The sequence below is a fragment of the Centruroides sculpturatus genome, unplaced genomic scaffold, assembly GCF_000671375.1.
Source record: "Centruroides sculpturatus isolate CEXI.00-Female unplaced genomic scaffold, Cexi_2.0 scaffold328, whole genome shotgun sequence".
Classification (NCBI taxonomy): domain Eukaryota; kingdom Metazoa; phylum Arthropoda; class Arachnida; order Scorpiones; family Buthidae; genus Centruroides; species Centruroides sculpturatus.
Window position 1 is genome coordinate 477,619 of NW_019384678.1, and position 18,078 is coordinate 495,696.

Here is an 18,078-nt window from a genome sequence, read left to right on the forward strand (position 1 = left end):
TGATAATTGATATTGATATAAAATTCTATGATGTTCTAAAATTCAAAAGTACTTGCATGGCTTTGTGTTTTAATTATTAAAATTTATTAATGCCAATAGACAGTGTTATTGATTTTTATCTGGTAAGGTTGATTTAACATCAGGAAGGCCTCACCTTTTACTTTCTGGAAAGCATTCCTCAGAAAATTCAAGTCCTATGTCAAATGCTCCTATAAGACAATGTCTAGGTTATTTAAAATTCCTTTAACAAAGACAGATATATATCAACTGCTGACTTTTTAAAAAGTTTATAGCAATGTTCCATCATAATGAATTTCTGATTCATGTGTTACACAATCAGCTATGGGTTCTGTTTTTATCCTTAATGACTAGAATTTTAATAGTAGATTGTTTAAAATCTGTTTCAAATGTCATTGACACAAATAAATTGTTTGAAAACCAAAACCTCTTTTCTTTAAAGAACATAACTTGCAACACAAGTGTTAAACAAACATGAAGATACTACCTGAGAAAGATTTATAGTACAGGTAATCCCCGTATAACACGGTAGTTACGTTCCAAAGAATTGCCGTGTTATGCGAATCCGTGTTATACGAAACAAAGAACTAATACGAAAAAAAGGGTTAGGTTCCAAAAATTAAAAAAACATGCTAGTATATTTTCATAATTAAGATAAATATCTTCATTAAAATTTTTTAAGTGATACATACTAATATAAATTAAACAATGTTTTCTTTGTCATCACTAAAAACACTATAATTAACCGAGAGCATTTTCTTTTTGGAAAGTTATCCTTATCCTCTGAGCATTTTTCTGCATTATCTTCAGATCCGTGCTTTACCTTTTGCAAAATGTATGTAATTTTACATTGCTTGCTTCTATTTAAAAGATTTTTATAAATTTCCTTATATGGTGCTAAGCACTTATGAAGAATAAAGCAAGTATGGAATAAGGGAAAAACATTCTGCAACATCAGAAGCAGAAGCGTCGCGATCTGGCAACGTTGAAACAAGTTTCGAGAAGGACCACGTGTATCGACAGAAGGCAAGAAGAGAAAATTTACATATTTAAGTACTAATAGTTCACGAAAATTATTATTTTCGTGAACTATTATTACTTAAGTATGTAAAAATTTATTACATTTCCTGTTGTACGAGGGTTTTACCCAATTCTCGAACCGTGTCAGAGTGAATCCGTGCTATAGAAGTGCTGTGTTATACGGGGGTTACCTGTACTGATATAGCTGCATGCTATATTATTTCTTCTTTATCATTACTTTTACTTAATTTTTTCTCTGGTTACTTAATTTTTTCTCTGAAAGGTACTGTATATGTAAACTGCATATTTTGGATTAGGCTGTATAATACCATAATTTAATTATTTGATGCAACACAAATGTTGGTTTATTTATTTAAGCATTAAAATTAAATAGTATAACACTTTCCAGGCCCCAAAATGAATGTGTTCCTGGAGATTCGTTATTCATTAATTGGCAGCATGCATATGTTTACGTCATTTTGTATTTCAAATCTAGTTGTGATTAGAAATATTTTTAAAAAATATTGATTTAAATTAATATTGTATGAAGAATCCACATATCTGAGATGACTAAACATTTTTAATAGTTAATATTTTTTTCTATATTAATATATATAAAATGAAAAAGTAAAACAAATTCATAGCTTTCTTAATTCCTCAACATCAAATATTTATTAAGTGCTGTTATTAAGTATTGGAATTAAGGTGTTTTCTTCCCTTTCCATGCAGTATTGATTCAGAGACAATATTTTGATTATATTAGAATGATCTATCTACCATTTAAATTACTTTTATTTAGATATATTTCAAAATTATACATAATTAAAATACAAAATTACAATATTTACAAGTATTAAGAAATTATAAGGAAATATCATCCTGTTATGTAAGCATGATTTGTCTTGAAGTTTTTCTCATACTTTAATTAATTTAATTAAAGTGAATAATTTTTATGAATTATAATTAATATGTAATTCATTTTTTATATTATGCATATTTAATATTAAAATTTAAGATAATTATAATTAAGAAATTAAAGGTGCTTCATTTTATCTGTATAAAAATAAAAAACTGTTAAAAGAAAACAATGTTAGAAACAGTAAGAGTTCACTTTATTTAGATTTAAACATTTTTCGGGACCAAAATCTTGTCAGAATTCACACACTTGAAAATGGAATGTGAATGTCAATAACATGTTTTAATATTTTGTGTGTGTTTAGATGATGATATATTTATTTTGCATTTTATTATGTGTTGGGACATTCAAAAATAAGCATGTGATATATAGGAATGAGTATCATATTACAAATGGAGAGGATTGCAGTAAAATTTATTTATTGAAGTAAAAAAGAAATGGGCAATTATTTATTGTGGCATCATTACAATACCAGACTCACTTTTAATTATATTTTAAATTTATTTTATTTAAAATATATGCTCTCCACCTCAAACTTACTGTAGTGTCTTGTCCCATATATCATACTTTTCCTTTAACAATAGTTATGCTGATCATCTAACTCCTTTCTGGGGTAAACTTTTTAATTGAAATAACACAACTTCCAGTTTTCTCAGAAGTTCTTACATAGTGAATTGGAGCCTTCTGCCCCTAAGCTTTCCATATCTCATCTCAGGTTTCATTTATCTAACTTTGTTCTCAAGATTTAGGAAAGATGAATGGACAAAAGTGCGAATTTACAGGTTTATGATGAATGTGATAGACTAGTAATGGTGTGCTGAATTAATCAAATCTGTGGGTTTGATTAATTAGTATGGATTTTTTTCTTTTTGCTTATATCCAGCTACTTTTATGTTGCAGTTGCTAGCTCCTAAGCTGTTCTGGAAAGTAATGTCTGGCAGTTGGTATTAAGATTTTGGTATTGTATCAATGGATAGTGTTCTTACTGGTTATCAACCAAGTAGTATGGACATCCACAGTATCTGAGGGCTGTAGTTGTTTTTACTTTCTTCAGGGCTTATTTAATTTCTCTCAGTTTAACTTTTAGTATACAATAAATGCTACTGGTGTAAAAAAAACAGGATTATTGGTATCTTTCTGCATCACAGGAATCTTGTATAAGACTGCTGTGATGTCTTTTGGTATGAGACCTTTTTCATTACTGATAAGATCAAATATGATGGCAATCTTGACTTTCTTGTTCTTCAGGTGTTTGTAAAGCAACTGGGTGGAGTTCATTCCTGTCATTGTATTCCTGGAAACTCTCTTCTTAGTCAGCCTGTTTTTTCTTTTTTTGGATTATATAAATGAATGAACTTCATTAGAAATACTGGTTTTTAGATTACAAATGAGGAAGCCAAATTAGTGTGTTCTGTTTTCAATTAAGATCTATTTTTTAGGTTAGTTGATGTCAATGAGTATAATAGGCTCAGAGAAAAGGGAATTGAAAAGCTGCTGCTTTGTATTTGAATCGCTGAACTTCAAATATATATACATATATATAGGATGGAGCTACCATGGCTTGTAAACTGTTGTTTGCACATTTATGTTTCATTTTCTATTCCATTTTTGTGTGTGGTTTCTGATGATAGGATTTGATCCTCAAATAACATATAAATCTGAATAAAAAGTGGATTCCTGTACTGTTTCTAGCATTTTCTTCTAGCTTCTAATGGAATCATATAGTTTGTGTAAGCAAAAAAAAAAATGTTCTCTGCAATGCATATAATTGTTTAATAAAATAATTTTAAAAATTAAATATTTTAAATTGCCAAACAATTAATTGAATTAAATATTATAAGAGATATAAGAGAGATTGTATATGCATACATATCTACATATTGATTTAATATTTTACAGTAGTTGTTCCCTCACATGTGCTTGAAACTGTGGATAATACTCAACACTATAAAAAAATATTTTTCCTTATATATATAGTATCTATCAGAGCTAGTGCAAAGCAGATTCAATATGTTTTCCAGAACCTAGCCTCGTGGTCTATGGGAAGCTCATTGTAAATTTTGTGGTGCACTATGCTTAGTATCATGTGTGCTTAGTAAATTCAGTTGCAAAATAGATAGATAAAAAAAAAAATTAAAAAGTTATACATAGGTATGTATTTGTACTTAGGGCACCTATCCCCCTTTTTATGTGGTCTAGTTTTATGCAATTTTAAAATAACATGGTTGACAAAAGAAAACTGATTATGTTTATACATGATCATTTTTTTAACATGGAATAAACAGTTTATTTGAAAATGTTTTAATTTGACTTTTTGTTAGAATTGTATTATTGTTAAAAAAAAGTTACTCTGTTGAAAGACTGGTTTTAAATTACATGTTTCAAAATCAAGAATTCATTTATTTTTCATGCATGGTTTGGTACTTTATGTACAGTACATCAGAAAATACTGTATATATTGATTTTTATGTTTTTTATGCTACCTTCTGTTTACAGTATTTACGTACAAATAATGTTAATGATAAATTATGTTAGAATGAAAAAGCTCATATTTCGTTTGAGTTTTTTTTTTTTTTTTAATCATTGAATGAAATTTCAGTCATGGATCTTATCAAGCATTTTTTTTCCTACAGGGTGTATGTACTACATTTTTTCATGGCATTTGTTGCAACATATCCACTGCACAAAAAGAGGGAAAGGTGTACTTACAAAATTCAGGAGTTTATATAAATGACTGTTTGATTTTTACTCTGCATAATTTTGAAACCTGACCCTGTAAAAGTTTACACTGGCTCTGATACCTATATTACATTTTAATTTAAAAATTGTAGACATTAAGACATAAACAAAAGAACTTAACAATAAATTAGAATAGTTATTACAATACAACACTAATGTAATAAAATACATACATAAATCTCTCTCTCTCAAACTTTCAAACAAAAAATATCTTATTATGCCCAACATCTTCATTATTTGGAAATATTATAGGTATAGTCACCAAACAAAGGAAAATAATGGCACCTAACAAGTAGAAATTAAAGACAGTTATAATATGCATGTCCAGTTTAATGCTTAAACCAGCTATGAGGCAAGTGTAAATTTGTATACTACTATTTTTGATCCAGTGTTTAGAGATGGGCTAATTGGATCTTCATTCATGCAAACAATTTTAGTTTGACCTAAAATAAATCAACTTTACACTTGAGTTTCAGAAGTGTACTTGCTCAGTCAATCCTATCGGTTTAAGACAGGGTTGTCCAACCTTTTTACTTAATAGGTCAAATTAGAAATTTAGGTATATTCAGCAGGCCACAACGGTACTTTATATAAATATATGCTTTCAAAAAGTTCAAAATGTAAATATCAAATTTTAATCATAATTTGATGTTTGGACTATGTACAAAAAGTCTAAAATAACTTTTGAGTCCATCTTTATCCCTTATACACTACCACAGAAGTAACAGTCTAAAAAAATGCTTTGAAGAACTCTTCTTATAAACAGGTAAAAATTGGTAAAAAATCTCACAAGGTGTTGTTAAAGGTAAAAATTGGTAAAAAATCTCATAAGGTGTTATTAAAATCTCAAATTTTAATAACAAATGTATATTATTACAAAAACTACAGTGTTATTGACAGTAAAAAAATTATACTCACACAAAATAAAAATAAATTCAGTGTAATTTTTGAAATTTCCTTCCTTTTATTATAATATTGTCAATGTCTGCTTTTATGATACTAGTCTTAATTCTAAGATTGTTAGTTAAATGGGAATCACTCAACCTATTTCTTTCATTTTGATGTTTTTAATGCATGAAAAGAATTGTTCACAACAGTATGTATTGCACCACATGCATAAGTTCTCTGTATAAAACAGGTTTTTAACACCAATTACGTCATTAAAACATCAAAGTGTATCTAGTGAAACAAGAATAAGTTTTAGGACATACTTTACCAAAATAAATGAAAATATATCTTAAAAAATTTAGAGTGCAGTGTGGCCAGCAGACTGCAGGTTTGACATCCCTGGTTTAAGAGAACATTTTTTTGAATCTGTTGAAATTAGATTTTAATATTGGGATTGATCAAATGAAACCTTTCTGGTGTAAGACGGATGATGTCACATATGGTATGATAAGCATAACCCAATGAACAAGGGGGAAGAAGTTTAGTCATTTGGCAAGTTTTGTGTTTGGTGTAGAGTAGTGAAAACATGACTGGAGTTATTCAGAATCCATCTAAGGTCAATCAGCGAGCGATTATTCAGTTTCTAACAGCAAAGGATGTCGGCCAGTCTATATTTGTTGCCAAAAGCAGCTGGTGTATGGCAACAAATGTGTATAAAAACAACAGTGATGGATTGGCCCCAAATATTTAGGATGGCCATCAGAAAACAGAAGATTGCTATGGCCAGGCCAAGCGCATGTTGTTGTGACAGATAAAGCTATCATAAAGATTGACGCAGCAATAAGTGGGGACTGTTATTAGACCTTCTCTAACAGAAGAGAGTCATGTCATTTGGTACAGTTCAAGTGATGGTTACGAAGAAGCTTCAGTATTGGAAGGTGTATGCACAATAGATACCATAGGCAGAATGCATGGGTTGGAGTTTGAACCATTTGCAGTGATATGAGATGGCGAGTGATGATTTTTTTGTTGTATATCATTGCAGGCAACAAAATGTGGTGCAACCACCTTTGAGCCAACAGTACAGAAGCAAGCATGCAAACACCCCAGCTCACCAACACAAAAATTTCAAGCCTGTAAAGTTATGATAACTGTATTTTTTGACATTGATGGGATCTTTGCTGGTGGACTTTAAATACCCTCATGTGAGCATCAGTGCCAACTGCTACAATTCAACATTGGAGAAGGTTCATAAAGTCATAAAGAATAAGCAACCAGGCATGATATCACATGTGAACACTGCAAGATGCCTTATTACATAAAGGTTGGGAGGTTATGCACTATGCACTGCCCTTTAGCCCTGATCTGTCACCATGTAACTCATTTGTTTGGACCTTAAAAAAGCTTTTAACCTATCAGATGGTCAAGGTTTTCTCCATTGCATGTGATGCCACATTGAATTTTCATCAATGTTAAGCCTAATGAACATGACATGTTTTCGAAAAGAATACTTGTGGCTATTGTACAGTCCGAAATTATTATTTTTTTAAATTTTGTAACAACAAAATAGATATATAGTAGAGCATCGATCAACCAAAACATCAGTTAACCGAAAGCGTTCAAGTCAGCAAATTTAAATTTTTGCTAGTGCTGTGGCACTGCAACATTTGGCTGTCTTAGGCTACTCCAATATTATTTTTGGTGTGCATGTTTTAGTTGGCAGCACTGGTGCGACCATGAGAGGGTACTTAAGGACGCACCAGAATTTGAATGAATTTCAACATGGGATGGGTTAATATATTTTTTCGTACATAATCGGTTATCCGAACAACCCCAGTCTCGAATTGTTTTAGATCAGCGATTCCCAACCTGTGGTATGCGTACCCCTAGGGGTACGCGATAGGCTGTTTAGGGGTACAGAAAGAAGTTAGTTATTATGGCAGAAAAAATAATATATTATGTATCACAAACTAATAGTATTAAAAAATTATTAGATAAATAATGTTCCTTGCAACAATCACAACTTTATTATACATTTTTTCTTTTAGGTTTTTTTTCTTTAATTAAAGTTACAATATGTAAAATTAACAATACGGTTACTCACTAAATTTCTTAAATGAGGGGTACAATGTAGAGATATGACATGCCACGGGGTACAATCTAGAGATATGACATATCACGGGGTACGCTAATGAAAAAAGGTTGGGAACCACTGTTTTAGATAATTGATGTATTAATAAATGTAATAACCAAAAAAATTATATTTTGAAAGTTAGTTTTAATATAAAAATTATAATGACTAGTGACATCTAGTCATTATAATTTTTACATTAAAACTAACTTTTGAAATATATTAATAAATGTAATAACCAAAAAAATTATATTTCAGAAGTTAGTTTTAATATAAAATTATAACGACTAGTGCTGTCTAGTTTCAAAAACGTTTCAATGCTGAAACGAGATAACTCAGGTCAACTGGTCAAGGTCAGTTGAAACAACCCAAAGATATGTTGGGAATAACATGGGACAGGTTAAAGCAGTGTTTTCCAACGTGGAGCCCATGCCCACAGGGGGACAATTCTAAAATGGACTCGTCCAGAGTTTAAATTAACCGTATAGCTGCTGTATTTGTTAGGGGAGCATAAGAATTTTAGAAAGGCTTAGGTGGGGTATAGCACAAAAAAGGTTGGGAAACACTGGGTTAAAGTGTAGAAAGATATTTGATTTTCTCACATTTATGACATAATTTATGATCTTNTAATGACTAGTGACATCTAGTCATTATAATTTTAATATTAAATGAGATATCTTGGGTCAACCAGTCGAGGTCAGAGGTCACGACCCCCAAGATATGTCGGGAATAACACAGGACATATTAAGGAACAACATTGTGGAAGTCAAGGAAGTTGTCACCTAATGATTCAAGGACCAACTAACATCATTCTTTGCAGATGGTATCTGTCATCTTCCCAAGCAGTAAGATGTGTGTCTGAATGCCTATGGTGACTTTTTTACTGAACAAAAGTGTATTCTGGCTTTCTCATGTATTGCTTTGTTTAATTATGCCATATCAACAAATATGCTATTTCATTTGTCTGAATAAATTTACTTTAACATATTTCATTTGATCAATTTTTGTAAAACCAATAAAATAAAGTAATTACTGTATCTGATCTTCACTGTTATTAAATTAATTAATTAAAATGTAATGATATATGATAAAATTGGAGCACTTATTATATTAGTTGTAATACTTAGTTAAATTTAGAATTATTAAGTTAAGACAATTTGCAAAACTGTTTACCTCTTATCAACGATTTGTTGAATTTGGAGTTTGAAACCTTAAAAATGAATACACAGATATGAAATCAGAATAGTACATTGTTTGGCATTTGGATTTGTAAGCATAATAAAGATCTATCAGTATTACAATTAATGTTTTAAATCTGTCAGTACTTGCAAACTAAATTACAATATATGCACATTTCCATATAGGAAATAGCTGTAAACTTAATGTATAGTCACATCTCTGATCAGATTTCCAGAAACAAATAAGTTTGCACAAGATGCAGACTTTATTGTCAATTTTATAGTAATTAGATTAATTAATATTATTTTTCTTTGATTCTAATGTGCACAGAGTTTGAAATAAAATATATTTTTAAACTTTTTATTTGTGGAGGAAGAAATTTTTAAATAATTTTAATAAGTTTTGTTAAGTAGCAAAATTTTAGAAAAAAAAGTACATATACTATAAAATAGAACATGAAAACATCATCATTATCTATTTTAATGCTTTTTTACACATACTTAATTTTAATACTTTATCATAACATTGTTTTGAAGATATTTTAATTGCTAAAAAATAGTTTTAAGTGTTTGTTACTAGCAAAGCTCAGTTGAAGTAATATAACTGTTGAGAAATCTTATCAAAAATGTCTTAGTAACTAATGTGTCATGTTGTCTTATCATGACAACTGCCAATTGTTGTTTTGGACTGAATGTAAGATTCCATGTATTCTGAGACACATCTCTACTTTAGAGCAATAAAAAAAAGTGGATAAAAAGTCTTAGAATTGGGGGTATATGAGCAATTCACAGGCCAAGTCGATTAACTCCATTTGTAAATTCTTAATATAATTGTTATTTCCAAATTTTTTGCGTAACTAATTTTATATATTGTTACATTTAAGTAGTGCTATAATATAATGGTATATAAAAATACATTCAGCAAAGTTTACTTAAATTTAAAGTTTAAAAGGAATTTTAGAAAAGAATTTATATTATCAGTTTTTCTACTTATTGTTTTGTGGAGTTAATCGATTTGGCAAGTGAGCAGCTCATATGATGATTTATTAAAAAAAAATTATTAGTATCCAGAAAGACTAGTTCATAGCTAGGATCTATCTTCATATTGGATAAATTGACTTGGTGTATTGGCATATTACACACAAGTTAATAGTCAGTCAGTAAGAAAAATATTATTTTGTAAATCGTTTCAAATTTTAAAAATGATTTAACAGTAGTCAATTGTAAGTGTGTGAGTCTTCTAATAAACATTAAAGTGGTTAACAATATTTTTTACACTATTGAATTAGTAATTGATAATGTCAGAAACAATAATAGATATTAAGCTAGAATTGACTGTTGTTATTATAACAGATGTGTTTAGTGAAATCTGTTAATTTTAAAATTTGTATATTTAGATTTACAGACAAGTGTTTTAGGTTTAATATAATTTTTCTGTTACGTTATAAAAATATATTCTTGTATCATATGATACAAAGAATTGTATAATATTGTCATACTAAAGGAAAAGTGCATAATTTTAATACTTATATATCATTTTAATTTAATTTCAAAAATATGTATTTATACATTTTATGCTTTCCATAGGCAAACATTGATATATAAAATTATATGTTTATTACATAATTTTCTTGATGGATCTTTATTTTTGCATTACTAATCATTAAAAATTTGAAATGTACTGACAAGTCCCTGAAAAGGTATATAGATACTAATAGAGTAGACAGACATTTGCATATTGTAGCATAGTTCTTGTTTTTGTAAAGCAGAAGCAAGAATGCCATCTGCCTGCCTGCAGGTCACGCACACGTTCTCCCAGAAGAAGCCGGTCCAGGACGCATTCCCCTCGGAAGCTGTCTCGTAGCCCGCACCGACAACGCTCGCCCGTCCGTGCCCATTCACCAAAGCATAGGAGTCCTGACAGACACGAAGCTGAATGGCATCAGTATCCTTCGAGGTAAATTTTGCAAGCACTACACTGAATCTAGATGGGATGATTAATATGTTCAAAATTTTTATATAAGTTTTAATGTTAATTTTAACAAAATCTACACATTTTATCTATCATTTCATCAAAAATTTTGTACAAAAAGTATGTGTGTGTGTATGCTCATTAGGGTATAAGTATTTTGACAAAAATTTTTTTGTCAAAATGTTTGCACCTACCCCCTGACTTTTTGCATTTGGTTCAGTATTACTCAAATGTGAAGTTTCATATAGATAGGTTGATGATAACCCATGCTGACTTGAGTGCAAAACTTGAATATGAGGAATGATTGACATGGGAATATTAAGCAAGAGTAAAAAATCAATAACTAAGAAATATAACATTTTATTAAGTTTTTGATTAGTGGTATTGGTAGTAATCTGTAACATTTAATTACAAGATTAGAGACTACTGTGCAAACTTTCTCTTCAATGTTTTTTTTTTTTTTTAACTGGTAACTGGCAAGCACATTGCATGGTAAGTGAAGGGTGTGGTTCAAGTCTCACTCTGGGCTAATTCTTTTCTTCCAGAATGTTCTAAATTATTTGATAATTTATCAATTTAGATAAGAGATGGTGCCTAACATCTACCTCTAGTGCCAAATTACTTAGTTTCTAATTATTAATTATAGCATAATAATAGCCTGATTAATTATGGTGAGAGTTTGGATTAGTATCAATACATCAGGCTTTGGGATGTTGATATATATAGCCTTTGATGGTCTTGCACACAACACAATGCAAACTCCTTTTGTTTTTCATCCACAGTCAATAATCTATAAAAGTCTGGCAATAATTTAACAGCTCTTTCAGTAGTCATTTACAGCTCTTCATATGTTAATTGTCCTTTTGGCTTCTAAATATAGTGTTGTTTTTCCATGTTGAAGGACATTGCTGAAGAAAACGTGTATCCATTTGTAGCCAAGAAGAGAATCCTCTAATTTGAATTGATACAAAGTCATCAATTGTTTTCTCTAAAATGAGACAAGGTAAATAAAAGTATGCTACTACAGTAAAAAGAAATTAAACTTACCAAATAATTTGCTATATGTTTCTTCATGCAAAGGAATAAATTTCTTCCCATATGTTGATGTTCTCTGTTCAAATTTACCAGCCTTTTACTTTTGGTTTGAAGGTCAATGTTGTCATCAAAGAAAGAGAGGGAACTGCCAGTTCTTTGGATAAATACAAGTGCTGGCTATGCTTTTTTAGTTTTAGCTGCTAGAGAAATAGTTGTATCTATCACTACATATGATTTTAATGACTTCAAGAAGTAGAGGTCTTTATCGGAGCTTTTACAACTTCACTTCACATAAGCCATGAATTAATGTAAACTGTTACAACAAACAGAGATATATCACACAAAGCTTTCTCTACTCTGATGGATAGTTTGTTCTGACCTTACAAGAAACATTTTTAGGGAATAAATTGATCTTGTCATCCATTAAGCTTGACGCATGGCTGCCTTGCTTTTTCCCAAAAAATTATGCAATCATGAACTACAAGATTTGCACTCTTACAGTTAGCTTAACCTCATGTACGTTGTAAAATAAAACAGCCAATACTTGTCTATTTGACAGCAATTTGCTTCTAGTTATTCAGTGTTTTATGTTTCCTATCAAAAACACACTATCCTTAGAACTGCGTAATTTGTGACATAATGTTAGTGTAAATGTGCACAAATACATCTAACACAGCCAGAAACCGGACATGAAGTGACAGTGCTCCATGTATAATGACCAGTTCGGTCCTGAGTGAAGCACTGTACGTCCAGATTTGTTTTTTGACACATTTTTGACACTCAAGTCAGCATAGGTTAATATTTATTGCTGAGAAATTAAATATTAATATGGACATGTTTTTGAGTGAAAGAAAAAAAATGGGTGACCATTTAAAAATTTTGAAGTTGGAAAATAAGGGACACTTTAGTGTACAGTACATATATACAAATTGTTCAGATACCTGAGTGGTTACAAAGGTTTTGTAAATTACACATGCATATGAATGCAAATGCGTTAATTGTTTGAGTGTGTGCTTCAAGGATCTGTTGAAGCAGTAGTTGTGCATTTGAAGTGAAAATGTTTGGTAGAAGAGAACTAATAGACTTCCAGTTTGGAACAGTAGTTGGATTTTATATTAGTAATCTAACAATATGTTACACTAGTAGCCCGGACTGCCCCCTAGTGGGTGGTCTAGCAGCAGTGGTGTCATTCTGTAGTATAAATAATAAATTCATATCAATGGGAAATTTTTTTCCCTCCCATGGGAGAATTTCCCCCACAGGGAGGGGTTAAGAAATAATTATTTAGTGTTATTAAACATTCTATAAATACTTTAAAATAGTTTAATTTGTTTATTTACCTTTGCTGGTAAACCTCAATGTTAAATGCCATTTCTTCAACAAATTTCCCGTGAGTCAATGCGCGACATTCACTGAGTCATGGGATGTTGTAAACATGTGGCGCAAGATTAATCAAGGCATATAATAATTATTTATACCATTCTGTGGTATAAATAATAAATTCATATCAATAATAAATTCCTATTACAAATAAAAATAATTTATTGTTAATTTAAAATTATCGCTAGGGCGCCTCTAGTGGGCATTTTAGGCATACTGTTACAACTTAGATATACAAATATGCAATCAATGGCTTATATATATAAATTAATTGTTGAAGATGGAAGGCAGACAGTGTTACATCAGGAGAAAAGCACATTGGGATTTTTTACAAATTGTCTGTGTCTGGAGAAACCTAGTGAGAAATATTCATAAACCACATATTTTCTGCAGCAGCTATTTCTTGTGAGATGGAAATAACTCTAGGAACACACATTATCACCAAAACAATCTGGATAGAATTGAATTTGTTAGGCTACTATGGCAGTGAAGCTGTCCTCAAGCTGAGTAATGCTGAACAGTGCTTGAACTGGTGTTTGGCTTGCCATTCCTGGATTCTGGAAGATTAAAAGGAGTTGTTATTGAGAGTGAATCTTGCTACACGATGTTCCAATCTGGTGGATGAGTTTCAAATTGGTGACTACTTGGGGAACTGTTCCAACAGGACTGCTTAATGCCAACAGTTTGGAAGAGGTTCGATAATGGTTTGGAGCCACCAACTGGGACGGATTTGACTACTGGTTATGACGGAACAATGAGTCTCGTACATACTTGAATATTCTAGACAATTTTATATTGCCTATTTTGTGGCAGTACATCAGTATAGGAACAGTTGACTGTTTCAGTGCAACAATGCACCATGCCATATTTCGTGGCTTATACAGGACTGGCTTCAGGAGAATAAAGTTAAAAAAAGTTTGATTGGCCAGATCAAAGTCCAGATTTGAATCCCATAGAACACAAAGATGAAGTAGAATGCCAAAACTGATCTCCATAATGCCCTTCCTCCCAGTTTAACCTTGGAATGGCAATGCAGGAGTAATGGAAAAATTTCTGCTGAAATTTACAGGAAACTTGTGGAATCCAAGCCTATAGTCTCTTCAACAAAAGATGAGCTTTTAAGGTTGTTTTTGATGAACAGTTAGTTACACTTGTAGAAGGAAATTGTGACATGACAACACATCTAATCATTTGATGCTAAAATGAATCAGAACCTTTAGCTAGTGTTTTGAGAAAGTTTTTTAAATGGTAATACACATATATATATAGCGTTTTTTGGCAAATTGATTAATCCTTATTATAAATCTATAATTTCTAAATATTTGTAATTCAGTTTTATTATTTTTATATTTTTGTTGATTTTTTTTAATGATTTACACTTCAAATATTATTTACAAAACACTTTTATTGATTCAGCTACTCTTGTTTTAAACATTTCACTTCCAAAAAAGAACTGTTAAAATAATTCTTAAAAGGATTTTTAAAGAACAGTTAAACTCTTGAAATTTCAAGAATATCCATTCTGAGTTCATGTTCATTACTAGTATTTTTACATCATCAGAAATGGTAATAATGACAACACACTTTTATCAAAGGATTGGATTTCCAGTATATCTGTTAGTGTTCAATATATGTTTCACTATATTTATCCAGTTACAAGTTGTAACACTTCTGATGGCAAATGATATCAATATCTCCACATTAGAAAGTTAAAGGCAAAACAAAAATGTTTCATTTAAAGTTTAAATTTTGTTTATGCATTTAAGTTCTTCCCCTTCATGATGCATGGTGTCACTTTCTGACTTAACTGCATCACAAAGCAGCAAAATAGAAAATTTTGTTACTCAAAGTCAGTTTCATTAAATTTGTTAAAACACTACAAATGTTGTAAGTGCAGGTATTCCTCGTATAACACGGTAGATACGTTCGAAAAAAGTGCCATGTTATGTGAATCTGGGCTATACGAAACAAACGACTAATGCAAAACATGTGATTAGGAGTTTCAGAAGTTAACAAAAGTATACTATTCGTTTTCATTACTAAGAGAAATATGTCTATTAAAGCAATCAATACTTTAATTCTCATCAATAATTAACTAACAAGCACAATTAAAAGTACTGTTAATATTAATTTTACTTAAATGAGGACATTTGCTTTTTTCAAAGTATTTTTATCATCTGAACTTTTTGTTGATCTTGATCAAAAATAACAGCAACATCTTCATTTTTTTATTTTTATCATAATTTTCTATGAATGACAAAATAAAATATGATTAATCAATTAGTTTGTTCAGTCAAGTACCAATTGATAAGTTTTCCAGAATTTGTGCTAAATTGTTGGAGTTGAGAACAGTTTGAGTATTGAGATATTGTCGTATTTTTTCAAATGATTACTTACCTACAGTTAAAGAAGTTTAAACTTTTTAGGTAAGTTTATATTAACTTTACTAAATATGAAGATTAATCTATAAAAACAAAATGCAGTGACAGTCTTAAGGGCTAAAGTCTGAAAGCAACAACAATGATACCTGGTTGATAAAGTTAGGATGAGGAAGAAAAAATACTACTATCCGTTTTCATTAAAGTGAACTTGATGAAAGGCATAAAACAAATTAAAAATTTCAATATTCTAAAATCCCTGGGCAAATTTGATATAACTTGCTTGAATGAAAAAAAAAATTGAATAATTAAGTTTACACTTAAAACTTGTGAAATTTTGTATGGAGGATTTCCAAAACCATATTAGAGTGAAACCAGAGGATGTGTTGTAAGGGGGTGTCCCCAATTTTCAAACTGTGTTGTACGAGGGGTATCTGTACTATTTTGTTAACCTTCCTATTTCAAAGCATGAAATTCAAAACTCCAAAAGCAATATTTATTTGAATATAACATAACAAATTTTCAAAAAATGAAATATATTCCTTGTTAGTTTTCTTACATTAAAGCACACTGTTCAAAGGTCAAAATGCAATGTATAGTTTAAAATTATTCCAAAATGAGCATTCTCAAACAGTTAATTAGTTAATTTTTTTTATTACATTAAATCATGTACATAATACTTCTTGATGGCAAATTTTAAGGAAAACTACAAGCTATCCTTGCTTAGATTAATAATTTGCATCTAAAAAGTGAAAACAAAACTTTAATAATGACAATCCCTCAATTGTACAAATTGGAAAAAAAATGACAAAACTAACTTGTGTTTCGTGTATTTCCATCAGTTCATTTACATACTATTGCAACTCCATTTTGGCTTCTGACACACTTAAAATAACTTCATTTCACTATCTTCTATTAAAAACGATAAAAAATTGAAAAAAAACTTATTCATGCATGATACATGGATTTTCAATAGTGTTTGGAAAAAGTCATGCAAAGTCAGGGAATTTTCTTTCTTGGCTGTCTTCTTGATTTTTTTTTTTTTTTTCTGATAATATTGTTTACTAAATGTATTTGTCTGTGGGCAGCAACAGCTTTTTTTTTAATAAGATTCATTGCACCACAAAGTAATGTGGTGCAATGGAATTTAGGAAAAGAGGGTGCAGAATATTTTCAGGACTTAAAAATTTCTCCTAAACATACACAAAATGTTCTCAAAAAATCATTGCACTCAAAATAAAATTGTAATGTATGAAATAATTAATTATTATTATTACATAGGTTGGAAAGTGCAGATTATATCATACATATAATTAAATAGGTCTACCATACAATTTGCCATACAACACTAAACTGATAAGTTAACATAAAAATATTTTACATTAAAAGAACACTAAGTATGTGTAGTCATCATGATAGGATAACATATACAATTATATACTTAATGCAATATATTGACTAACAGAAATAAAATTGAAGTCACTGCTATGAATGATTATTTTAATTTCTAGCACAATCAGTAATTAATGGACTTTTTGACATCCAAAAATGCAAGAAGTTTTTATGACTATGACTTCAGAACAAACTTTTATAAGGTTCAAAAATTTCAGTTAAGAACGAACTTCAAATAATGAACATCCAAATATGCTTTAAAAAGGAAAATTTCAGATTTGGAAAGAAAATTTTTGTATTATTGAAATTATTTTCCCACTATGGTCATTTTTGTCTAACTTCTAAAATACTACTTTACATTATTTTAGTTAGTTAAAAAGTTAATAAGAAAAATTACATACATTTTACAATTTAAATAATTTCATTAAAACATTATAATTTTTTGAAATTACATACTTGAATTTTTAATACAGAACAAGCTGGGTCTGGACCCTGGTAATTAATACCGGCTTCCTTATGTGCTTAGCCTATCAATGGCTGAGTGGATAAAACATTGGTAGTTGGTCACATGTTTTCAGATCACTAACAGGTTGGCCATGTGGAGTTTAATCATCGCTAAACCCGATGTAATATAGCTAATCACCAAACATATGCCGTAAATCCATCGGGCTAGTTTTAAGGCTAATTACTAAATAAATTACGTAATTAATTTGGCACTAGAGGTAAGCGTTAGGCGCCATCTCTTATTAATATTAATAATTATAAATAAATTAATTAATTTAAATAATTTAGAACCGCTGGGAGAAAAAAAGGCCCGGAGCGGGACTCGAACCCCACAACTCCTGCTTACCGTGCAGATGCGTTGCCAGTTACGCTACCCGGACCTCCGATCCGATCTCCTCTTCCAGCGTATAACTATGTAACCATCGACGGTTATTACAATGCCGGCTGGGGACACATTCAGTGCCCACGTCCTACTCCTATAAGGCACTCAACCGGCCATCGCAAGCCCCGGCAAGGCGTAATATATA

General features: G+C 30.4%; 1 protein-coding gene across 5 annotated transcripts in view; it reads left to right on the plus strand.

The window, feature by feature from the left end:
• The window catches only part of LOC111626901 (serine/arginine repetitive matrix protein 1-like), a 136,319-nt gene that overhangs the window by 84,333 nt on the left and 33,908 nt on the right, over positions 1-18,078 (plus strand). For all 5 annotated transcript variants that reach the window (XM_023370426.1, XM_023370422.1, XM_023370423.1 and 2 more), the window contains one exon: positions 10,689-10,847. In XM_023370426.1, the coding sequence (XP_023226194.1) occupies positions 10,689-10,847 (159 nt within the window). The remainder of the gene's footprint in view (positions 1-10,688; positions 10,848-18,078) is intronic.